This window comes from Pogona vitticeps, chromosome 4 (genome assembly GCF_051106095.1).
Source record: "Pogona vitticeps strain Pit_001003342236 chromosome 4, PviZW2.1, whole genome shotgun sequence".
Taxonomy (NCBI): domain Eukaryota; kingdom Metazoa; phylum Chordata; class Lepidosauria; order Squamata; family Agamidae; genus Pogona; species Pogona vitticeps.
Genome location: NC_135786.1, coordinates 53317384 through 53343466, shown reverse-complemented (window position 1 = coordinate 53343466; position 26083 = coordinate 53317384). Strand labels below are relative to the sequence as shown.

Below are 26083 nucleotides of genomic sequence, written 5' to 3'. Positions count from 1 at the left end.
GTACAAACAAATGGAAAGCATTCCTTAATCTTTCATTTAAAGGAGGTAGGGCAGAGGAAGAGAACATCTTTTTGGCTTACCTGGCCATTGGGAGATACACATGGCCACCATTTTCTTAGTTCGTGTACTAAGTATGGCAGGCATTTTCTTGTACTTTATGGCCCTTAGGTGCTTGAGAAGATGCTTGCTTCTTTTAAATATCACCAGAATAATGCTACAAATTTGTGCATCAATTAGCTAAAATATTAAATAATACATAAGCTGAAAGTCTGAGCCCTTGTGCTTTTTTATGGTTGTTTCATCATTTCTGCAGAAGTTGGACAAAGTTCAGGTGTGACTTGTCAGTTACTAGTAGCTTCATATGTATTACAGGAGCTAAGAATATAATATGGCCTTTAGGTACAGGCTTAAAATCTAATGGGAGCTTTTACAAAATATTTTATGTTATCTATCAATCCATTCAAAATAGCATAACATAACAATTTCTTAAACTAAGATCATGGCCACTGGTCCCATCACCTCCTGGCAAATAGAAAGGGAAGATATGGAGGCAGTGACAGAGTTTACTTTCTTAGGCGCCGTGATCATTGCAGATGGTGACAGCAGCCACAGCATTAAAAGATTCCTGCTTCTAGGGAGGAAAGTGATGACAAACCTAGACAGCATTTTAAAAAGCAGAGACATCACCTTGCGACAAAGGTCTGCATAGTCAAAGCTATGGTTTTTCCAGTTGTGATGTGTGGAAGTGAGAGCTGGACCATAAGGAAGGCTGACTGCTGAAGAATTGATGCTTTTGAATTGTGTTGCTGGAGGAGACTCTTGAGAGTCCCCTGGACTGCAAGGAGAACAAACCTATCAATTTTGAAGGAAATCAACCCTGAGTGCTCACTGGAAGGACAGATCCTGAAGCTTAGGCTCCAATACTTTGGCCATCTCATGAGAAGAGAAGAGTCCCTGGAAAAGACCCTGATGTTGGGGAGACGAATACAAATATCCCTGGGGAGACGAATACAAATATCCCATCTTTAGTTGAGAGCTTTCAATGTTAAATCATATTTATCTTCTATTATTCCCCCGTCCATTCAGTCCATATTCATATTTAAAGTACGATATAGATTAAGTTGGAGATACTACATCTACCTGTGCTATTACTAAAGGCTACAAAATATCCAAGTAGGACAAATCTGGAACTCTTAACTCATTTTCCTGATGATGTCTACTGTGTCATATGATATATAATTCTTATATAATACCCAGTCAAAAGGTATGATTTTTTGGCATTTTGTGCTTAAATACCTAATTTTATTTATGCATTCTGAGCCATATGCTAATTTCCTTTATTGCATGTGCATTTCTGTGCACTATGAATTTCCTTTTATTACCTGTAGATTAATGTTGCATTACCTCATCTAGATTCACCTTTGCCGTAAATCTGTGTTTCCTTAGCAATTGCTTGACATGGGCCATTACCATGTCATAATCAAACTGTAGTGTTTTTCCATGTTTTTCAAATCTATGCACATATCATGCTTTTGAAAAATGCACTTCTGGCTATAAGCTTTGTTCTGTTTCATCCATTTTCACATATTTTTGTGTGGCTGATGGCACAGTTTATGTAGTTACCAGAGCCTAATATATCTAGCACACAGGATTTAAAAAAATGGAACTGTTTTATGCTTATACAGTGCAAAAGAGAGAGATACAGTGGGGTCTTGACTTGAGAACTTAATCCGTATTGCAAGGCGGTTCTCAAGTCAAAAAGTTCTCAGGTCAAATCTGCATTTCCCATAGGAATGCATTGAAAACCATTTGATCCGTATCTGCTCTTTTCCGTCCATTGAAACTAATGGGAAGCTGCTATTCTGCCTTTAACCACTAGAGGGGGATATTTTGTTTCTTTTTTCCTTAGGTCAAGAAAGGTTCAGGGAAGGCAGGGAAAATACAGTCCAGGCAGTACAGTACCAGGCAGTCTGAAGACTGTCTCCCAATCCACTCTCTAAACGCTGGGGGGAGTGAGGAAGCAGACAGGCACCCTTTTCACTGGCCAACAGTTAACTGAAAGTTCAAATTTTGCACTTTCCCTGCCTCCCACGTGGGTTTTTTTTCAGTTCTTAACTCAAATCTAGGTATGTAAGTCAAGTCAATATTTTCCTAAGAGAGTGGTTCTTAAGTCAAAATGTTCTTAACTCGAGCCGTTCTTAAGTCAAGACCCCACTGTAAATAATTAAAAATGAGATATCTCTGATAGCAACAGTTTGTTGCATGCACATACTGATCCATAACAGCAAGCTATGGTAACATGAACAGTTTAAGTGTTTAACACTTAGTTTAAGTTGACTTTGTACATCCATCTGAGTTTTGCTTACAGTCTCTAAAGAACTTCATAGGCTTCTGTCAAGAGGTCTAACTAAGCCTGCTGGATGTTTTGACTTTGGTTCATAACGTTAGATTTTCATATCACAAACTGTATTTGGAATTTCTCATTATTTAGAAAAAGCTATTTTGTGGCATGGAGGGGCTGCTGCTTGAGAGACATATCAAGTGTCCTTTAAGCTTACAGAACTAGTTTCACAGTTCTTTGGATCCCAGGAGCTAAAAAAACAAACAGTGCAAGTAATAAGAGGGAAAGTCTGTAGCTTTTACAAATAAAAATAGAAGCAATGGAACCAATAACATTTGTTGTTGAAATATGATTTGGTACTGTTGTCATTAGATGACTACACAAAACTAGGTTGGTATACACTGCGTTTATGAAGTGGGGGATAATACAAGGTAAGTTTATAGTGGGAAAAGCAATTACATTAATACTGCAGAAGCATAAATATTCTTCTGAAAAATGAAATATGCATTTGTTTATACCTCTTTATAAGATATTTTGTAATGCTGACATCAGTTGTGTGGTGTATGTATGTATGTATATGTATGTGACTACAGTATATATGATTTCTTATGATACCTTGATGCAATTGCTCTTACATGGAGGATGTGTTTTTGTCATGTGGCACAGTGTAAACTGCAAGCAAGCGTTTTGAGTTTGGGTTTAAGTTAATGTAAATTAACAGTTTCATTTGTCTCAACTGCCTATAAGAGTTGTGTGTTAAAGAGGTGATAACATTGTAACTCATTCTGAATCTTAATTGTTTTTTTTCTGAATTTATGTAATCTCAGAATAACGACAATGAAACTGCACTCCACTGCGCAGCTCAGTATGGACATACAGAAGTGGTGAAGGTTCTGCTGGAGGAGTTGACCGATCCTACAATGCGTAATAACAAGTTTGAGACTCCTCTTGATTTGGCTGCACTCTATGGGAGATTGGAAGTGGTGAAGATGTTGCTCAATGCCCATCCCAATCTATTAAGCTGCAATACTAAGAAACACACCCCCTTACATCTGGCAGCTAGAAATGGCCATAAAGCTGTAGTTCATGTTCTCTTGGAAGCTGGCATGGATAATAATTATCAGGTATTTGTTTCTTTATTCACTTGAGAATTTAATGTTGAATAAAATGTTCCAGATGTCTTGGGTTGTTTAAAAAGTTATCATCTGAGGTACTTTGATGGCTTAAACTCCCTATGAAATTAACTAAATTTATCCAATGCTGGTTCCAGGTCTTGGGGGACCTATGGGCAAGATGTTCTGTCACACTCCTCGTTTAGTGCACCTGCCGCCTTATTCCCATCATTGTTGACGTAGAGCTGCTTGCCCCTCCTTCACACCCCAATACAAAAGGGATTCCAAACTTTGTGCTCCTTTATTCATTTGCTCTTCTTATTTATATCCTGCCCTGCTCCGCTAAAGGAACCCAAGACAGCTTATAAAATACTTAGAAGAAAAATGTTCAGACAATTTAAGATACAATAAATTAGAATATTAAAACCAATTAAAGCATGTTACATGTTAAAACTACTGAGTATAAACAGTTACAAACAGCTTAAAGGGATATTTTAAAAACATGTAGCACTCAGATTACAAAAGTACTTATTTGGCAGTCAGTTACATACTAAAAGTCCTATTGGAAAGAAAGGTGTTTTCCTTCCACCAGAAGGATTGTAGGGAAAGGGCCAGCCTTGCATTTTGTGGAAGGGAATTCCACAGCATGACAGCAGCCGTTATGGAGATGTTCTCACCAGGTGCACCTCGGGGAACTTCTGGGAAAATGGGAGCCTTCAGATACCCTAGAACCAAGTCCTCCAAGTTATTGTTCTTTAACTCACTCCCTTTCTTGGTGGTTGCTTGAAGGAAGCAAGTGAAGAAGCAACATTAGCATGTAAAAGGCCCAGAGGGCTCTAGTGTTTGACAGGAAGCTCTTTATTGTACAGTGTTCTTCAGCAAGTATCCAATAGTGCCAATCACAACATTAACGCTGATATCACTACCACATTTTTCATAAAAATTACTTAATTTTCTTTAATATCTGACGTTTGATCACAAACCCAAGCATTTTATATATCCTTTGGAGTCTCAAGGATCTAAAAAATGCGTTCCTCAGACTACAATATAAATCCAAGCTTGTATCCTTCAATATTCATTTCATACTTCTAGAAGCTGTATCATTTTTATAAGCTTCTGTAACATATATTTAAAATATTGCATGTTCAGCTAACTATAGCATTTCCAATTCTGTGTTGTAACTGTATTGCTCACTGAGATATACAAGTTTCTTTGTTCAGATTAGAGGTATTGTTTTTTCTAATTTTGTGTGGTTCAGTATGATCACTCTTCATTTTAAAAAAGCTTCCTTAAAGACTAGAATTTCAGTCCAGGTAAAGAAGCTTGTCAGTAGTAGAGCAACCATAGCAGGTTGTCTCCATATATAAAATGAGTCCTTGTGTATGTGCTGCATAGATGTTTTCTGACTCCTTTCTTAGTTTGCGCTTACTCTGTTTTTTGACTTACAGACAGAAAAAGGCAGCGCTCTGCATGAGGCTGCTTTGTTTGGCAAAACAGATGTGGTCCAGATTTTGTTAGATTCAGGTGAGAATCCTTTTGAACTTTTTAGACACACTTTGTTCTGTTGTAAACATCAAACTGCCTCAGCATACCTCCTGGGAAGAAATAAAATAATTGTTGTTTAGGTAGTTGAGTTAAAGTCTCTCGAGTAAATAATATGTTGAAGTCTCCTCACTGCCTTCAGACTTTCTTTAACTTCTGCCCCATGCTGTGCTTGGTGAGTTTTTCAGGATTAAAAAGATAACTTTAGTCAGATTCCTCCTGGGGATTTGCACTTGTGTAAATGTAATTGTGTAAAGTACTAAGATGATTTGTCTCTAATTAGCAAGTTGCCACTGATCACATTCCTTGTCATGTTTCAAGAACGTGACTAGAAACTTAACAAGCAACTCGCTTATGGCAATTTCTCCCTGCAATTTAGGTAGATAACATTTATGACAGCATAAATCCAAAATAGGATTCTGGTCATTGTAAATAAATTGCCAGAGGGTAAATTCATTAACAGATCATTAAAGTGGGCTACAGCTACTGCAAAGCTTATGCCAAGTAGCATAGTGTTCTACAAGATATTTATTGTTAACGACAGCTATTGAAAGCTAATGAAAACTGGAGACACATCTTAATGTATAAAAGGAAATATATATCAATTGAAACAGAACTGATTAGACATCCTTCAGTCTCGAGAGACTATGGTAACGTGCTCAGTATGGAGGACTTGGAACAGCATCTAGTGTGGCTGAGAAGGCCAATTTGAGAGTGACAATCCCTTCTACACTAAAGACAAATACAATCTGTCCCCTGTCCAGCTCCCTGATTTTGCTGGTTTCGGGACTGCCTTTCTGCCTCGGCCTTCTGGACAAGTGTCTCTTCAAAATGGGAGAGGCCATGCTGCACTGCCTGCCTTCAGTTGAACGTTCAGATGTCAAGGTTTCCTATCTGTTGAGGTCCATTCCTAAGGCCTTCAGATCCCGCTTGCAGATATCCTTGTATCGCAGCTGTGGTCTCCCTCTGGGGCGATTTCCCTGCACTAATTCTCCAAACAGGAGATCTTTTGGAATCCGACCATCAGCCATTCTCACTGCATGCCCAAGCCAATGTAGATGTCGCTGTTTCAGGAATCTATATTTGCTCCAACAAGGCCAGTGGAGGTGATGGCATTCCAGTTGAACTATTTAAAATCTTGAAAGATGATGCTGTTAAGGTGCTACATTCAATATGCCAGCAAGTTTGGAAAACTCAACAGTGGCCAGAGGATTGGAAAAGATCAGTCTACATCCCAATCCCAAAGAAAGGCAGTGCCAAAGAATGCTCCAACTACCGTACAATTGCACTCATTTCACACGCTAGCAAGGTTATGCTCAAAATCCTCCAAGGTAGGCTTCAGCAGTATGTGGACCGAGAACTCCCAGAAGTACAAGCTGGATTCCGAAGAGGCAGAGGAACTCGAGACCAAATTGCTAACTTGCGCTGGATTATGGAGAAAGCCAGAGAGTTCCAGAAAAATATCTACTTCTGCTTCATCGACTATGCGAAAGCCTTTGACTGTGTGGACCACAGCAAACTATGGCAAGTTCTTAAAGAAATGGGAGTGCCTGACCACTTTATCTGTCTCCTGAGAAACCTATATGTGGGACAGGAAGCAACAGTTAGAACTGGTCATGGAACAACTGATTGGTTCAAAATTGGGAAAGGAGTACGGCAAGGCTGTATATTGTCCCCCAGCTTGTTTAACTTATATGCAGAATACATCATGCGGAAGGCTGGACTGGAAGAAACCCAAGCCGGAATTAAGATTGCCGGAAGAAATATCAACAACCTCCGATATGCAGATGATACCACTCTGATGGCAGAAAGTGAGGAGGAATTAAAGAACCTTGTAATGAGAGTGAAAGAGGAGAGTGCAAAAAACGGTCTGAAACTCAACATCAAAAAAACTAAGATCATGGCCACTGGTCCCATCACCGCCTGGGAAATAGAAGGGGAAGATATGGAGGCAGTGTCAAATTTTATCTTCCTGGGCTCCATGATCACTGCAGATGGAGACAGCAGCCCTGAAATTAAAAGGCGCCTTCTTCTTGGGAGGAAAGCGATGACAAATCTTGACAGCATCTTGAAAAGCAGAGACATCACCTTGCCAACAAAAGTCCGAATAGTCAAAGCTATGGTTTTTCCTGTCATGATGTATGGAAGTGAGAGCTGGACCATAAAGAAAGCAGACCGCCGAAGAATTGATGCCTTTGAATTGTGGTGCTGGAGGAGGCTCTTGAGAATCCCCTGGACTGCAAGGAGAACAAACCTATCAGTTCTAAAGGAAATCAACCCTGATTGCTCACTTGAAGGACAAATCCTGAAGCTGAGGCTCCAGTACTTTGGCCATCTCATGCGAAGAAAAGAGTCCTTGGAAAAAACCTTGATGTTAGGAAGGTGTGATGGCAAGAGGAGAAGGGGACGACCGAGGATGAGATGGCTGGACAGTGTCTGCGAAGCAACCAACATGAACCTGACACAACTCCGGGAGGCAGTAGAAGACAGGAGGGCCTGGCGTGCTCTGGTCCATGGGGTCACGAAGAGTCGGACACGACTAAACGACTAAACACACACACACATATTTGCTAAACATTCCAGCTCGTTCTAGGACTACTCTGTTACATACAGCACTGATGTTACCTGTCTGTCATGGGTTTGGAGGGAAAGTTCCATCCTATGGGGAGTGGAAGGCGGGACATCAGGAGGAGGGGCTGTACTGTATATATATGTGAAGCTTGTGTGGAGAATTTAGGAGACGCTGGGATGTGAAGAAGCAGCAGCTGGGAAGAAGAAGCTGGTGTGGGAGTCTGTGTGTCAGACAGGGTACTACTGTGTGTCAGAGTACCAACCTGATAGGTTCAGGTGTCTGTTGGTTAGCCAGAACTGATAGGTTCAGGGTCTGTGCTTCAAGTTAAGTGTTCTGTGTGAACAAAACTGTATGCATGTATGAATGAGACTAAGCCACGTTACTATATCTTATTCACCTGATCATTTTATTTTCCCTGTGTGTTGTTTTAAATAAACCTTATTCTTTTATTGGTTAAAAATCCATCCCTGGTCTGTGTGACTTCTTACAGGGAATGGTTGGTGGCAGCTTAGTTAACGTGTGGCAGATCCCAGTAGGTCACATTGATTGGTGTCCAGCATGCCCAAGCCAATGTAGATGTCGCTGTTTCAGGAATCTATATTTGCTAAACATTCCAGCTCGTTCTAGGACTACTCTATTTGTAACTTTGTCCTGCCAGGTGATACCAAAAATGCGTCTCAGACAACGCATATGGAATGTGTTCAGCGTCCTCTCCTGCCATGCACAAAGGGTCCAGGACTCACTGCAGTACAGGAGTGTGCACAGGACACAGACTCTATAGACCTGGATCTTGGTATATGCTGTCAGCTTCTTATTAGGCCATACTCTCTTTGTGAGTCTAGAGGAGGTGTTGGCTGCTTTGCCAGTGCGTTTATCCAACTCAACATCTAGGGAGAGAGTGTCAGAGATTGTTGAGCCAAGGTGCACAAATTCATGAACAACCTCTAATTCTTATGTGGAGATGGTAATAGAGGGAGGTGAGTCCAGGCCCTGGCTCATGATTTGTGTTTTCTTCAGGCTGATTGTTAATCCAAAGTCTTGGCAGGCCTTGCTAAAGGGATTCATGAGTTGTTGGAGGTCTTCAGCAAGGTGGGCAACAACAGCGGCCTCATCGGCAAAGAGGAAGTCCTGCACGCATTTCAGCTGGACTTTGGTCTTTGCTGTCAATCTAGAGAGATTAAAGAGCTTTCCATTTGATCTAGTCTGGAGATAGACACCTTCTGTTGCAGTTCCAAAGGCGTGCTTCAGCATAACAGCAAAAAAGATCCCAAACAAGGTTTGATGCGAGGACACAGCCCTGTTTCACTCCACTTTGAATGTCAAAGCGATCTGATGTTGAGCCATCAAAAACTACAGTGCCCTTCATTTCCTCATGAAAGGACCTGATGATTTTAAGGAGTCGAGGTGGACATCCAGTCTTGGGAAGCATTTTAAAAAGGCCATCCCTGCTAACCAAAGCAAAAGCCTTTGTAAGATCTATGAAGGCCACAAAGAGTGGCTGTTGTTGTTCCCTACATTTCTCCTGCAACTGTCTGAGGAGGAATACCATGTCAGTGGTGGGTCTATTAGCTCAAAATCCACACTGTGATTCTGGATAAACTCTGTCTGCAAGCACCTGGAGTCTCTTCAGCACAATATGGGCAAGCAGCTTCCCTACAATGCTGAGAAGAGAGATACCACGGTAGTTATTGCAGTCGCCCCGTCTCCTTTGTTCTTATACAGTGTGATGATGTTTGTGCCCTCCATGTCCTATGGTACTCCACCTTCTCTCCAGCAAAGACAAAAGATTTCATATAGCTCGGTGGTGATGATTTCTATACAGCACTTCAGCAGGGATGTTATCCTTCCCAGGTGCCTTGCCAGAGGCAAGGGAATCGAAGGCTGATTTTATTTCTGCTAAAGTTGGTTCGCTGTCTAGCTCTCCAAGATAGGCTGGCACTCGATGTTATTTAATGCCTCTTTGTTTTTACTGCATTTTCTCTGGAATATAGCTCAGAGTAGTGCTGCACCCAGCATTCCATTTGCTGTGCTCGGTCCTGGATGATCATGCCTGTATCAGACTTTAAGGGAGCAGATTTCTTCTGTATTGGACCTAAAGCCTGCTTGATACCATCATACATACCCTTGATGTTACCTGTGTCCACTGCTATCTGTATCTGAGAGCAGAGCTGAAGCCAATAATCATTGGAACATCTTATGGCAGCCTGTTGAACTTGGCTACGAGCAGCTCGAAGAGCCTGCAAGTTATACTCACTAGGACAGGCTTTGTATGCTGCTAGAGCTCTCCTCTTATCTTCAATGGCTGGCATCAACTCCTCCGGATGGGCTTCGAACCAGTCTGCCATCTTTTTGGTCTTCTTGCCAAATGTGGACAAGGCAGTGTTATAAACAGCATTCTTGAAATGTTCCTATTGTTCAGGTGCATTTGCATCAGCTGGGCCCGGAAGGGTTTCCTCAAGCGCTTAGGCAAATTCCTCCACTTTTTTTGATTGCAAGTCTTGCTGATGTCAATATGAGGTCTTCCTTTTTCTTGTGATACAATCTCTTTGCTCACAGTTTTACTCTACTATACACCAGGGAGTGACCACTATCGCAATCAGCACTCTGGTAACTGCGTGTGATCGTAATACTAGGAAGGCTAGAACATCTAGTGAGGATCAAATTAAATTGATGCCAATGCTTTTATCTTGGATGTCTCCAGGAAACTCTGTGTTGATGCTTCGTATCAAAGAATGTATTGCTGACACAAAGATCACAATAACAGCAAAACTCCAGCAAGCATTCACCATTTTTGTTCATCTTCCCAATGCCAAAACGACCTAGACCAGTGGGCCAAGAATTGTGATCAGCACCAACTCTAGCGTTAAAGTCTCCGAGAATGAACAATGGTTCTCTCTCAGGGATTTTTTTAATTGTAGCTGCCAGATCGTCATAGAATTTGTCTTTGACTTCTGTTGTGGACGACAGTGTTGATGCATATGCACTAAGAAGGGTGACCAGTCCCACTGATGAGTGGAGCTGCAGAGACAGGATTCTTTCACTCCCCACAGTAGGTGGAACAATGGATCTCAGCAGAGTATTTTTGACCGCAAAGCCAACACCATGTTCCCTGGTCTCATTCAATGGTTTTCCCTGCCAGAAGAATGAGAAATTTTTTTCTTTGACAGATCCCATGTCTGGCAGTCTCATCTCTTGCAGGGCAACAATGTCCATCTGCAGGCTACTCAGTTCCATCTCAATGACAGTTGTTTTGAGCACATCATCTATTTCCTGCAGGTTGTCAGAAAAGCCAGGGGTCATTGTCCGAACATTCCAAGTGCTCAACTTTAGGGCAAAAGTTTTCTTATGATTGTTGCATGGTGCAGGGTTATCAATCTGCTTGTCGGCTTTCACCCTAAACCCCACACACCCCATGAGGTTAACAGATAATGGCGAGGTAGCACCTTACTGGCTGGGGACTGCCTAGCTCAAGGCGGCCAGTAGCTACCTAGTGAGGTGCAATGACCTCTCCCACCATCACAAGAAGCCCCTCGTGTCATGCTGTACGCCAATTGAGCAAAGACTGGTAACTGCTACTTCCCGTGTTGTTTCGACGCTGTATGTGAAGCTGGAGTGACCACTCCAGAGAACAAAGCCTGGGTAAAATAATATGGAAGATAGTCTGTTACCCAAGCAGCAACTCCCCCCTCTCCACGTCGCTGAAATAGTCCAATGGAAAGGCAAGAGCCAATACAACTGGTTCGAGCAATGTCACAGGAGTTGCCAGAATGACACAAACTGCCTCCGGGATTCTGGCTCCGGATTTTGCCTCGAGGTTAACTCCTGAAGCCTTATCCATCAGTGGATACAGCCACAAGGCCGTTGAGGTTTGAAATTTTAGTTTTCCTTCTCCTAGACGGGCTTCCTTCAAAGGCTGATGAGTCCCAGCAATCCGGCTTGCTCCCTAAGAACGTGGAGATTAGAACACAGGCCTCCAGCTGCCAGACCTTGTCTTCCAAGAAGACCACCAATTAACAGAGCATTTCTACCTAGGCTCCTCATTGGCAAGAAAACAAATATTTCACAGGTGTTGCAAGTGCAACAGATCCTGCACTCTCCATCTTGACTGATTGGTCAGTGAATTAAAAAAGGGAAGAAGTCTGATCCTACCCCTAAAACTTCCCTGGCCCCTAGGTGTATTCGATGCTATTTCGCTTTACTATTTACCAAATTAGAGTCAAAAATAGAAAAGGGCTTAGAGCTTCTCCCAGCACACATTTAAAGCCAAAACCCCACCCCCTCAGACCATTCAGTCGGAGATAACAAAGGTCAGCCTAGGAGAAAATAGCTCACCAAATAAAATGTCCTCCCAAATACACTTCACCTCCTGCCTCAGCTCCTCTTCAGGAAAAGTCTTAGAGCTTCTGCTAGCCCACATTTAAAGCCAAATCCCCACCCCCTGAGACCATGCGGTCAGAACAAAGGTCAGCCTAGGAGAAAATACCTCACCAAATAAAATGTCTTCCCAAATACAGCTCACCTCCTGCCTCAGCTGCTCTTCAGGAAAAGGGCTTAGAGCTTCTGCCAGCCCACATTTACAGTCAAAACCTCACCCCTGAGACCATGTGGCCAGGGAGAACAAAGGTCAGCATAGAAGAAAATACCTCACCAAATAAAATGTCCTCCCAAACACAGCTCAGCTCCTCTTCAGGAAAAGGGGTGAAACAGAATGGTCTTGCAGTTTTTCCATAAGGAGTTGGACTTTAGTAAATGCCTAAAGAAGGGAATTTTATCATTTTGAGCTGACTTGTTAGGCTTTGCTTTCACCATAGCTGAGTTTTATGTTTACATCCAACTTTAACTACAGTGAAGAGGTATTAGTTATATTAGTTTATATGCTTAATATATTTTGCATGCCACATTTTCTACAAATGTATCTCTATTTAGCTAAGAATAAACAACTGCAATAAAATGGTAGTATTTTAACTATATATTTCTAACCTATTAAAATATTAATAATATCAAAATTCCAACACGTTATGGGGAATTAAAGGCCTTCAAGTGGCTTGCAGAGTCTTGGATGGCCTTAATGATGATTGTATGCAGTAGTGCAATAATGACAAGATATAGCCAAAATCCTCTTGTGTAGTTACACTGGCTGAAGAGCAATGGTGTATCTTGCAGTGGCAAATTCTCTAATTAACAAGTCCCTGCTTGATTCCTGATTGCACATCAGGTTTCCTGATTGATGTGCAGTGAAAAATCAAAGCAGAGACACACAGATCAGTAGCAATTTCAGGGTTTGGTTTGTGCCGTTTCTCTTCTTCTTTGCATATAAAACCAAGTGTTTATGTATGTATAAATATTTCTGTAACTCCTTAAAGGCATTGATGTGAATATAAAAGATAATAGAGGCCTGACTGCTTTGGATATTGTGAGAGACCTTCCATCTCAGAAAAGCCAACAGATAGCTGCTCTCATTGAAGGTAAATAATATGGAAAGTAAATGGGTGTGAAAAATAACAGTGTGATAATGGAGTATGTTGTATGCTTTCCATAAGTACACTGTATAGCTTTCTTATTTGTACTACAGAATATTTTTTACTTCAGCTTTCCTTATCTACTGTAAGTTTAGTATGGGTGTAATAAAATACTGTATTTTTTCCATGTATAAGATGATACTTTTGTCTAAAATCTTTAGACTAAAAATTGAGGGTTGCCTTATACACAGAAATAAACTGGATAGAGAACAAAAACAAGTGGAGGAGGGAACGGATCAAAGTGATCCTGCCACATTTTGATCCCTGCTTTCCCCTTCCATTTGCTAAGCCCCATGGGCTAGGAAGTGGTGGGGAAAACAGTGGTCAAAGTGATCCTGCAGCCCTTTGACCACTGCTTTCCCCCTCCTTTTGCTAATCCCCGTGGGGCTTAGGAAGCATCAGGGAAAGCAGTGATCAAATTTTCTAATTTGGAGTTAGAAAAGTGGGGATTGTCTTATACATCAGGGCATCTTATAAACCGAAAAATACAGTAGTTAATTTTCAGTTTATTAATAGCATTTATCAGCTATTTTTTAGGAGCCATCAAAAGGAATGTACATTACAGGAATAGTAAAGTACAAGACAATGTTATGAAGAGATTACCAAAGAAAAAGGAAAATTATATTGAGCTGTTCTTCAACATTTATTTGCAGTTTAGTCAGAAGTAGTCATATAATAAAGACTTTTAATGCTGAATTATTGACTAGTGGAGAAGAAGCATAAATCTGTCGGTGTTATGTTCCAGAACTGTAAAACCACAAAGAAGGATTTGTCCTGATAACTATTGTAAAACAATTGAGGAAATGGCCATTACTAAAAGTAGCCATCAGTGAGGAAACAAGCATGTTCTGAACATTTTCACTCAGACATTGGAAGGGTGCAGTGTTCTTTAATCCTTTCTGGTATCTGACAGTAAAGTGTCAGGGATTTTCCCCATAATTTTGAAAACCCTTCTACAAATTCTGCATTTGTAGACCCTTCTGGATGAGCTTAGTTATTTTAGTTGTGAGGAAAAGGGCAAGTGGGGATCCCCAAAGATTAAGTGAAAGATCTCTGATCTGCCTGCAAATGTAGTGATACTGTTTGATACAATAGACCTTATGCCCACAGTAGATAGAATACCTGTCCACAAAGGACTTCCACCTGTGCATTGCACAACATTCACAGTGAGGATTCTAGACTGACTGTGCATCTGAATTGCATGATTTCTTGTTGCCTCATTGTAATAACCAGTAAATTTGCATAGGGGCAATTTTACATAACAACTACACATACAGAATTTCAGCCATTATTTGTTTTTGTTACTGACTTGCTCTTTTTATGGGTTCAGACTGCACAACAGGAAAGAAGACAGCAAAGGCAGAAGAGAAGACACCACCAACACCAGTTACTTCTACTGAAGCCTCTGTTCGATTACCCCAAGGTGAGAAATTGTTGGGAAGGAAGCCACTGCTCAATCCTCTCTACCACTGGAGATCTCCCATTGATGGGTGGTCCCTCTTTGGTCCCGCCACCTTCCTAGGAATGTTTGGTTAAGAAACAAGTGAGGGCATTATGAGAGGCTTCTCCCAAGCATAGGAGCTCTGCCCCGTATGAGGCTAGGTTGGCGATGTTAATTCATGCCATTGAAATAGTTGTCTTGTGAAAACATCATCTTGCGAAAAGTGTTTCCACATTGGAATGCATTGAAACCCGATTAATGCGTTCCAATGGGGAAAAATCGTCATTGTCCAGTGAAGATTGCCCATAGGGAAGTCGCATTGCAAAGCGCCGATCAGCTGTTTTAAATCGCTGTTTTGTGAAAGACGGGCCCAAAAACAAACATTTTGCAAAGATTGCCCCTAGGGAAGCCATTTTGCGAAGCCGACAATCAGTTGTAAAGATTGTTGTCTTTCGAAAAAACGGTCCACAAAGCACAGACCAAATCATCGTCCAGCGAAATTGCCCCATAGGAATCACTGTTTTGCGAAGCAAAATGGCAGTCGCAAAACCTCGTTATGCAGATTCGTCGTTTTGAGGGGTAATCGTCTTGCGAGGTACCACTGTATGTATAGATAGATAGATATAATAATATGATCATATATATGTGTATAATATTTATTATTTAATAAATAATAGATTTATAAATAATGAACTATTCCTTTATTATTTATTAAATAATAAATATTTAATAAATAATAAATATTTAATAAATAATAAAGGAAAGTTATTGATGGTATATTTGATGGTAAGGTATATTCCCAGTAAAGTGATTCATTTACAGATTTGTTGATTGGTTACATCCCTTACTGGTCACTAAAAGCTTACAAACAAAGCAAGGTTTCAGGTTTTCAAGACCTCTTCTTCACAAAGAGAGTATGGCTCAATAAGAAACTGACAACACATACCAAGATCCAGGTCTATAGAGCCTGTGTCCTGAGCACACTCCTGTACTGCAGCGAGTCCTGGACCCTTTGTGCCCGGCAGGAGAGGAAGCTGAACACCTTCCATATGCGTTGCCTACGACGGATTTTTGGTATCACCTGGCAGGACAGAGTTCCAAATAGAGTAGTCCTAGAACGAGCTGGAATTTTCAGCATGCATACATTACTGAAACAGCGACGTCTACGCTGGCTTGGGCACGTTGTGAGAATGGCTGATGGTCGGATTCCAAAGGATCTCCTATATGGAGAATTAGTGCAGGGAAATCGCCCCAGAGGGAGACCACAGCTGCGATACAAGGATATCTGCAAGCGGGATCTGAAGGCCTTAGGAATAGACCTCAACAGATGGGAAACTCTGACATCTGATCGTTCAGCCTGGAGGCAGGCAGTACATCACGGCCTCTCCCAATTTGAAGAGACCCTTGTCCAGCAGGCTGAGGCAAAGAGGAAGTCACAAAGGAAGCAAAACCAGGGAGCTGGACAGGGGACAGATTGGATTTGTCTCCAGTGTGGAAGGGATTGTCACTCTCGAATTGGCCTCCTCAGCCACACTAGACGCTGTTCCAAGTCCTCCATACAGAGCACGATACCATAGTCTTTCGAGACTGAAGGATGCCTACACATCTTCAGCCATGGATGGTACAGAATTCTGAGGTGGACGCAGGCATGAGAAGTCCACGAAATCAAACCAGATGCAGTGACTGTTGGTGTTGAAGTCAGACCACTAGCAAAGCAAAATGGAGATTGCAGTTTCCCTGTAAAACAAAGATGTCTAGATAATCAGTCTCTTTTCTCTTTGCAGACATAGGCCTGGCTAGGACTATAGATCAGTCAGCCACTTTAGCAAGGAGTGTCACTCTTGTGTTTGCTTAGTTAGAACAGGAACAGAGGAACAAGTCTTTATGCCAGCAAAACATGATAAAATTTAGATAGGCTTAGTGGGAAGATTTAATTAAATCTAATTAAGTAGTCATACTTAATGGTTGGTTTACAACAGTGTAATTGTATGGAAAAACTTCCTTTGGCAGTAGAACATATAGTGTGTGTGTGCGGGGGGGTGATGAGGGTTTGTACTTCTTTACCTGATTTGGATAAGAAACAAATACAGAGCTGCTTGTCACAAGCGTGCTTATGGTGCCCAGATTTCTAGATGATCTCTCCCAGCAGCTCTTGTTGATTTAAAAAATCATGGATGAAAAGCCGATGTCCTGTGAGATCCCATAGCAAAGATTGCTCTCCAGTGCTACTTTCTGGAAATAGGTCTGTAGGCAGTTTCGAAACAACTCTTACAACCTTGTTCCCAGGTATTAAGCTAGAAGAATATGGAAGTAAGTGGTATGAAAACTGCAAAGATGTAAGAACATAAGAAGAGCCCTGCTGGGTCAGGCCAAGGGCACTGATCATTATTTAAATGATAAATGATAGTCCAGCTTCCTGTATTTCACAGTGGCCCCACCAGATGTCTCTGGGAGCACATGAGACAAATAGATACCTATCTCCTGATACCCCTGCCCTGCATCTGGCATTTTGAGGTACTTTCCTTTTAAGTCTGGCGATTATACATCCCCATCATGGCTGTAACCTGTAATGGACTTTTCCTCCAGGAATCTATCCAATCCCCTTTTAAAGGCATCTAAGCCAGATGCCATCACCACATCCTGTGGCAAGGAGTTCCACAGACAAACAACATGCTGGGTAAATAAATATTTTCTTTTGTCTGTTTTCGCTCTCCCAACACTCAATTGGAGTGGATGTCCCCTGGTTCTAGTACTGCATGAGAGGGAAAAGAGCTTTGCTCTATCCACTTTATCCATCCCCTGCATAATTTTATACGTCTCAATCATGTCCCCCCTCAGGTGCCTTTTCTCTAGACCAGGGGTCCTCAGACTTTTAAAACAGGGGGCCTGTTCATTGTCCCTCCGACTGTTGCGGGGCCAGACTATAGTTTGAAAAAAAATATATGAACGAATGGATTTACTTAATAGGTGTGAATTTTTTTTGTTCTTAAATGGAAAGTTATTATAAATTAATTATTATAATGTTAATAAGTGATTAAATGGAGGATGAAATTTTATTTCAATGGCAAAAGTGGGTATAAATTAATGATAATGTTAATAAGTGATTAAATGGAGGATGGCATTTTATTTCAATGGCAAAAGTGAGTTTAATTTTTTTTTAAAAATCCTGCCGCACATGAGACTGCTACAACTCATTCAACTGTAATGGAAAAATGGAGAAGCTGTCAAAAGTTCCTTCAGTAGCCCAACACTGACAACAAGAGCAAGGTTCAACCCATTTGAGATTAAGTTCTCATTTTCTCCTTAAGATATATTCCATGATCTGCACTCTTTCCTCCACATTTAGGATATAGCATAGATCTTCATACTTACAATTAAAACCTATGCATATCTATTCAGAAGCAGTTCATGGAACACAGCAAGACTTTACTTCCAAACCATGTATTTAACTCCAGCATTAAACCTAATATGGAAATGAATCTCAGACGGTGTAAAGTCTGAGCTCATCAGGTGATAGGAATGTTTCAATACTTTTAACAGGACCTACTTTTTTTTAAAAAATCCAGGGTCTATTTATGTAGTTATTTCAAGTTGTATAATTCACTTCCAATTTATTACAAACCTACTGTATTATTTAATGATTGCCCAAGAACCTATTATTAGCATTCACACATTTTGTTAACTAATGATCATGGCGTCTTTAAATATTGAATAAATAAATTATGGTCAAAGACCAGCAATATATTACAATTAAAATATAATTTCTATAATCTCAAAAAACAGGTGATCCATTATAAAACATGAATTTCCATATTAACATAGTCTTTTAAGACACCTAATAAACAAGACATCTAGTAAACAAGCACAGATAAAACATAGGCCAAATGTCATTATTGCATCATTGAAGATTCTTTGTCGTAACGTTAGGCCAGAGAAAGAAAGGTCTTCCTTTCTTCTTCGTGGTCTCTGTGAGTGCACACAAATGGGTTGTAATGCGCCTGCACAAAACGTCTTGGAAGATTCTAGAGTTTAAAGTTACAAAGTTAGTGGGACGTTCCCCCGTGGAGCACATGCTCCGCCCACCCAAGATTGCCCTCAGTTCCTTTTTTCCGCCGAGCTGATCAGACCTTCAGAAGAATAGAGCGAGTTAGAACGATTTTGAGCAATTTATTAGTGATTATTCATTACTTCCTCTTCTAATCAGAACCAAAGTGATACCTTCTTATTTTCAATCAAGTAATCTACGTTCCCCTGTGAGTTATTCTATTTTTTTACCTTTCCCATTTTTGGTTTTCCATGCCCCCATCTTCAATCGTTATCCCTTCTGGTTTCCTGCTCTTTATGGCCCCGCCAGCCCCGTTTAAATGCTGTGTTGGCTGTTCAAACAAAATACAGACAGCCACGAGCATTGTTTATTCTGCTTGGGCGAGCAGCACCCTATCCATATCTGTGCGGCTTGTAAAAAGTTAACAAGTCCTGCACTGAAACTCAGGCTCCAGAGGCTCCAATATTTCTTCTGGGAGACGGTCATGAATCCTCCATCAGCATCCATGGAAGTGGTGAGATCACCAGCCCCATCAGTAGAGCGGCAGATTCAATCTCCGCCAGCTCCTTGCCCAATGACTCCGTCTCCGAGACCCAAGGAGACTACCGAAAAGGCAAGACCGGTGTTGAAGCAAAAATCAGCGTCGACGTTGAAAGCCCCAACTTGATCACATGAGCCATCTAAGAAAAAGAAAGAAAAATTAGTTGCCAAGAAGACTAAATGAACCAAATCAGTACACATTGAGCCCCCACTTGCCTTCGCCAATTTTAGGAGAATCATCTAGGGAGGCTCATGGCTCAACTTCTGAGAGAGACGAGTCACCACCAGCAATAGCTCAGGCCCCAGTATCAACTGTGAGCCTTTCTCCTCATACTGGAATTTCAATGGCTGAGGCACCATCCAGTCAGGCCTTGGCCCATACTAGCCCTTCTTCAGGGCGGGTGATAGAGACTCTACTTTCTGGGTCGGAATCTTCCCATTCTCCCCAAAAACATCAGGAGAAGCGGAAGCATATTTCTCCACCTCGACCTCTTCCTCCCTACAGAGAATACTATCATTATCCAATGTATCCCCGATATCACCATTTCGACATGGATGAGAGATTTCAACACTTATGACCCGTATATGATGCATGCACATCATGACCAACCATATTACGAGGAATCAAAATGCGTTCGGTATGCTTCACCATCTTAACATCAACATATTTTATCACCTTCTTCTTTGCCACCATGACACTGCCATCGGTCTCAACATGTAGAATCGACCATTCCCACACCTTCAGTTCCACCTCAATTAAGCCAAAAGCATTCGAAATCGATACTTCAGACCGAACATTTAAAACTATCTCGGTATGTTTCTAAGCAACAGCAGTCAGTTCATACAACAACCACATTTGTCGGCTATCATCTTCCAAGTGAAACGGAACCACATCCACCTCTATCTTCTCTCCGAGCCCAGCTCTCTTCCATACTACTTCAGGCACCCATTGCTAGAGATCCATCACCATCCTCCTCATCCTCTGTCGAAGACATCAAATCTGACTCATCACAGGAATCACCCGCCAACCTTCCCACCCCCACCTCTGATGTTGATGATAATCATTCTTCATCTCCTTCAGAAGATTTTAGATCATATTCCCAACTCATACCCCGAATGGCTAAAGCTCTCCAACTCCACATCAAAGAACCTCCTTCACCTAAAGCTCAACTCATTTTCGATGACATTAACCAGGAAAGGACACCTCCACTCAGCCTAACTTTCATCAAATCAATGTTACAACTAATTAGAGAAGCATGGGACAAACCACCATCCACAATGCAAATTTCAAGACGTACAGAAAATCTGTATAAGACTCATGGCCCAGACACTGAATTTTTCGCAAAACACCCTCTTCCAAATTCAATAATTGTAGATTCCAACCAGTCCAGGGCACAGAATAAATCGTCAGTAGCCCCAACTAATAAGGAAGGAAGAAAAATTGATGTTCTAGGCAGAAGGATTTATTCACTCCAATGCTTCCTCCTGTCATGAGTGCATCCAAAGACCTGGAACCAGAAGGGTTAACTGAGGCTGAAGAGCATGCTGAGAGATTGGAAACACCTGAACCGCCTCCAGATTCTCCTTCCACAGCAGACAAGCTTCGGGCCAGGCTTTGGGAAAGACTTAGGACAAGAAGATCAGAGGATCGCTCAAAGGCTGTCCACAGAAACCTACGTGCATCTAGTCCTGAGTATTAACAGGATAGAAAGCTTTTCAGCAGCTCAAGGAGCTATTTTACTATAAAACAGCTCCCAGTGAAGCCAGAAATTCTGTGGAAGCAAAGAGTCAAAACCTTGGCTTGTATCCACGCTTCTTGAACCGTGTTCCTGACCCTGAACTCTGCCCTTGGACTACGCTGGTATTGGACTTCGGACTCTGACCCTGGACTACGCTGTGTATCGGACTCTGGACTTTGACACTGGACTTTATTCTGTGAGTTGATTTATGGACATTGACTGTGCATTCTTGGTATTCTTGACCCTGGACTGGTTTATCGGACTTCAGCTGTTATAACCCCCAGGAACGTGACACCTCCTCTGAACTGCAAACTACCAAGCGGTGATGGGGGCTTACCATCCCCAGCGTTGGAACAAAATTCTCCCTATCCTTGAGTCAGCACTTGAATCCATCAAGACTGAAATGATCAATGTCCATACAGAGGCCACTACGTTGGCAAAACAACAAGGAATTGCGGCTCTCTCTGAAAAGCCCCCCAACAGATTGTAATCCACAAATGTTTCTGCTTGCCTGGCGGCCATTCACCTCAAACTCATGGTGAGTGCAGAGTCCGCATTTGGCAGGACGCTGTCCTAGGAGCCTGTGGGTGCTCCCACTGCCCAGCCTGGGCAGCCCCCTTAGCAGCCAGGGTGCACCCTCCAGCAAGTCCCAGAGGAAGGGCATGGGTTCAGTTCCCGGGTCAGGGGCCCAGGAGCCATGGCAGTCAGCCAGCTAGCCCTGGAGCCTGAAGAGTGAAGTGGGATGAGCCGGCAGGGAAGGAGTGGGGATGAGCCTGCCTGGGCAGCCCTAGCGAAGGGGCAGCCGCTGCTGCCTCCTCTTCCATGTCCTGCCTGGCCAGGGGTCCTCGAGAATATTAATAAGTCTGTAGACCAGGGGTCTATAAACTTTTCAGCGGGAGGGCCATAGATGCACACACGGAATCCCTCCTGCACACCTGCACTTCTGTGCCCCCACAAGCCCACCTGCACGCATGCCAGGCCGGATAGAAAGGCATGGTGGGCCAGATGTGCACCATGGGCCATAGTTTGAGAACCCCTGCTCTAGACTAAAGAGCCCAGAGAGCTCCCTTCCTCATAAGGGAGTTGCCCCAGTCAAGTCATCATTTTAGTTGCTCTCTTCTGCACCTTTTCCAGTTCCACTGTGTCTTTTTTTTTTTTTTTTGAGGTGTGGCAACCAGAACTGTATGCAGTACTCCGGGTGCGGCCTTACTAGCGTTTTTTCTTGGGATTAAGTCAACAGAGTCACACAGAAAGCAGATGATAAAAGGATAGACTTGAAATGCATAAATATTGTTAATCAATTTCTATGCAACTTCTATGTATACTTTGTAAAAGTCATTGTTTAATCAAATAGAAACATAAAATTATATTTGAAGCTAACTTTTGTAATTTAAAACAATCATTTTATGAAGTTTTATAGATAAATACAGTGGTGCCTCGCATTACGATGTTAATTCGTTCCAGCAAAAAAAGCCCATAGAAATGCATTAAAACCCGATTAATGCATTTCTATGGGCTTGAAACTCACCATCCAGCGAAGATCCTCCATAGCGTGGCCATTTTCGCTGCCCATGCAGCGAGGAATCCATCCCAGAAAAGAGCAAGGAACCTTTTTTTTTTGTCCCGGTGGCCATTTTGAAACCGCCGATCAGCTGGCCAAAAATCGTCATTTTGCGAGAATCGGTTCCCGAAGCAGGGAACCAATCATCGCAAAGTGAAAAAAAAAACATTTAAAACATCATAAAGCAATTGCTTTTGCAATCGCAGAAAGTTCGTTGTGATGCGATTTCGTCGTTAAATGGGGCGCTTGTCTTGCGAGGCACCACTGTATAGATATGAACATGTGTTAAAGGGTCATTGAGATACTATTTTTGGAAATGGGATCTTTGTCACTCTAGGTTGATAACATTTGTTGTTTCAAAGTATGTAACATACTGTCATGAGCAGTCTCAGGGTTCTTCTCCAAGTGTTCAGGCAAAGTTGTGAAACTTCTTGCTCCACAAACTTCTTGCAGACACAGAAGCACTTGTGCAGATTTTCCTGCCAGTAATGGGATCTACCTTTTGTTTTGATATGAAGATAGGATGGAAGAGGCTGTGACCCCTGTTCACCATATTAGAGGCTTCACTCTTGAGAGTGACTGCAATTGTTGATGATTTGTATATGTTTGTTACCCCTAGGTAATGTGGAAAAGGCTGTGACAGAACTGATGATTGATTTTGATGGAAAGCCAGAGGAATGTCCTTATGAAGTCTTGTACAATGCAACATCCTGCCATTCTTTGGACAGCCTGGCCAGTGGAAGATCTTCAGACAGAGACTCGGTGAATAGGGAATCGGAGACCAGTATTAGAGTGAGGCCTGTATGTAACCTGATGTGTGTTGTCTTTTCCTTTTTATGGGAACTAGTCTGAGATATTCACAAGGCCTGTGCACTCTCCACAGTTGCAGTAAGTTGACAGCCTACCCACACCATTTGGAAATAATATTAAATAACTGCAAAAGGCTTTGATTGCTAAGCAATTAGAAGCCACCCTCTGCTGCATGTGTTATGTGTGATGCTCTGCCAGAGCTCCTTAAGCATTCTGCCTTCATGATGCAATATCTATCTGAATTTCAGTGAAATTCTGGAAAGATCTGTTTGGCTGTGGAATGCATTAACTGTATTTCATCTCTTCATGTTGCTAAAGCTAGTGAACTTGGTGTAGTTACAAGGAAAGAAGCTTGTCTAGAACATATTGTTCATTCAATTTTGTTTTCATTCAGCTTTCCTCTAGCAAATAATAAATTACCAAATTGCATGCATTTTGAATGCCAATCAGTTGTTTGTCACAGTGACAGTTTGTGATTTCAGTTTGGCAAAATATCAGTTTCTTACACAATTTGCAGATGAAATCCAGTAGGTGGTGCTTGGAGGCTTTTCAGAATAACTATGTAACCACATCAAGATTCCATGTAAAAGCAGAGTCTTGTTTTAAAGTATCTGCATTTGACAGATCTAGTAAATTGTACTCTGTATGTACTGTAGGAGAGAGAAAAGTGTTCTTTGAAAGCATGCTACCTTGGCTTCAGTGTTTCTGCCTGAACAGTCTCATAGAAAACCTATTGAAGGCATATGGCCAACACTGCAGCAGATTCAAAACCAGTACTTAACTAGCAAAAACAGTGCTGCACTCTAGTGCAGTGTGTTATAAAGAACCCTGACATATCAACTACTATGGCAAGGATTTTCTTCGTGCTCTATATTGTAAAGATACAAAACTGTCCAAAAATCTGCCGTGTATTGGACACCTTAACATAATGAAGGGATCTGACTGTGTCAGTGAAACTGAGAGCAATGCCACTAGGAGGCCAGACCCCATTACAAGCCTCAACTCCTAGCAAAGTCACGGAAAGTGGAATGGTCACAGCTGAGACACCAGACAAAGATTCATCCACCCTCTTCAAGGCCTCTTCTACTGAGCAGCAGTAGTAGCTGAAGGTGGTGCTGGTGAAAGAGGCAACGATGATGACACTCAAACTAACTTTTGGTAGTATTGCAAAGAAAGTGACAATGGTAAGCCCCTGCTGAACTTTCCTTACCATAAAAACCCTATGATGAGACAGTCATCGAACAAGAGGTGGTGCTGGAAGATGATACTGCCAGGTCAGAAAATGTTAAGTCAGCTACTGTGGAAGAGCAAAGGACAAGCATGAATAGCTCTCTCACTAATGACACAATTAGAATAAAGCTGAAAAGATGTCTAGTGACTGACATGCACAAAAGTGAAAGGAAAGTCCGATGCTGCATAACACATACTATTGGAACATGAGAACTATGAATCAAGGTAAACTGGAAACTGTAAAACAAGAAATGGAACTTATAAACATTTCAGTGCTTGGAGCAGGATATTTTTAGTCAGACAGCTACAACATGTTCTATTCTAGAAATGACAAACCCAGAAGAAACAGCATGACTCTTATAGACAAGATGCAGCACAGGCAGTTTGGGGCTATAATGCAAGGTCTGACCAAATAATATCAACCTATTAACAACCATAATTTAAGTTTATGCTCCAGCTATGTACAAATGAAGGAGATGAAAACTATTATATAGGCATCCAGGAGGAAATTGATCGCAGACCAAAATGACACATGCTTAGGATCATTAGTGACTGGCATGCAAAAATAGGAAACAAAGCAGAACCCAATGATGTTGGAAAATTTGGCCTCAGGGACAAAAATTAAGCAAAAGAACGACTCATAGAGTTCTGCAAAGCTAACAGTCTCTGTATTGCAAATACATCCTTCTAGCAACCAAACAGACATCTTTCTGTTATAGAAGAGATTATTATGGAAATCAAATAGACTATGTAATTGGAAGCAGGATATGGAGAACCTGTGTTCTTTTGCCAAAACAAGACCAGGAGCAGCTTGTTGTACTGATTCTAAACTGTTAATATTCAACATTAGCATAAAACTGAAAAAGTACACTAGTGATGTCACATAATTAAAGCTGTAAGAAGACATTCATAGTGTTGTTGTGGAAGAAGACATTCATAGGCTTATAGCATAGTGTTGTTATTGACTAAAAAACAAAATAGTCATTTCTGTAGGAATGGGTTGTGTTTGTGTCAGTAACGCTTAGCTTATGTCTGGGGTGCAGGTAAGAGTTAAATGCTCCAAGATGAAAATAGGCCTAAAGCAGGGGAGACAGGTACATCATCCCTGAGTGGTGCAAGCCAGTGACCACATCTGATCTCGATACCATTTATACAGCCAGGAAAAAACCATGTATTTTCCCTTGCCATATTAAGAGGCTTCTTTGCTGGTTGACTGATTCTCTCAAGCAGGCCTTGGAATATCTGTTCAAGTTTTTTTTTTTTTAAAAAAAATTACATTTAGCAAATGTGCATTTTAAGCAATACTGTTTCAGTAAGTAATGTCCCACCCCACGCCCAGAGGTGGTGACAGGAGACTGAGGTGTATGTTCTTCTCATTCATTCATTCATTCATTCATTCATTCATTCATTCATTCATTCATTCATTCATTTATTTATTTATTTATTTATTTATTTATTTATTTATTTATTTATTTATACCCCGCCCATCTAGATCAAAGGTCTACTCTGGGCGGCAAGAGTGTTTTTAAATTCATGAGCCAGAACAGACATTCTAATCATTTGTGCTGAATAAAGCTGAGCGTGGGTTTTAGCAAAGTGTTCAGTCTAACAGATGGAGAGGTGGTAGACCT

At 41.5% G+C, this 26083-nt stretch overlaps 1 protein-coding gene across 9 annotated transcripts in view; it reads left to right on the top strand.

Moving 5' to 3' along the window:
* Positions 1-26083, top strand: part of ANKS1A (ankyrin repeat and sterile alpha motif domain containing 1A) — a 186585-nt gene that overhangs the window by 45961 nt on the left and 114541 nt on the right. For 7 of the 9 annotated variants that reach the window (XM_072997399.2, XM_072997403.2, XM_072997401.2 and 4 more), the window contains 5 exons: positions 3169-3465; positions 4902-4977; positions 12931-13032; positions 14417-14509; positions 23032-23213. In XM_072997399.2, coding sequence (XP_072853500.2) covers positions 3169-3465; positions 4902-4977; positions 12931-13032; positions 14417-14509; positions 23032-23213 — 750 coding nt within the window. The remainder of the gene's footprint in view (positions 1-3168; positions 3466-4901; positions 4978-12930; positions 13033-14416; positions 14510-23031; positions 23214-26083) is intronic. The other 2 variants (XM_072997400.2, XM_078392696.1) reach the window with 2 other exon arrangements.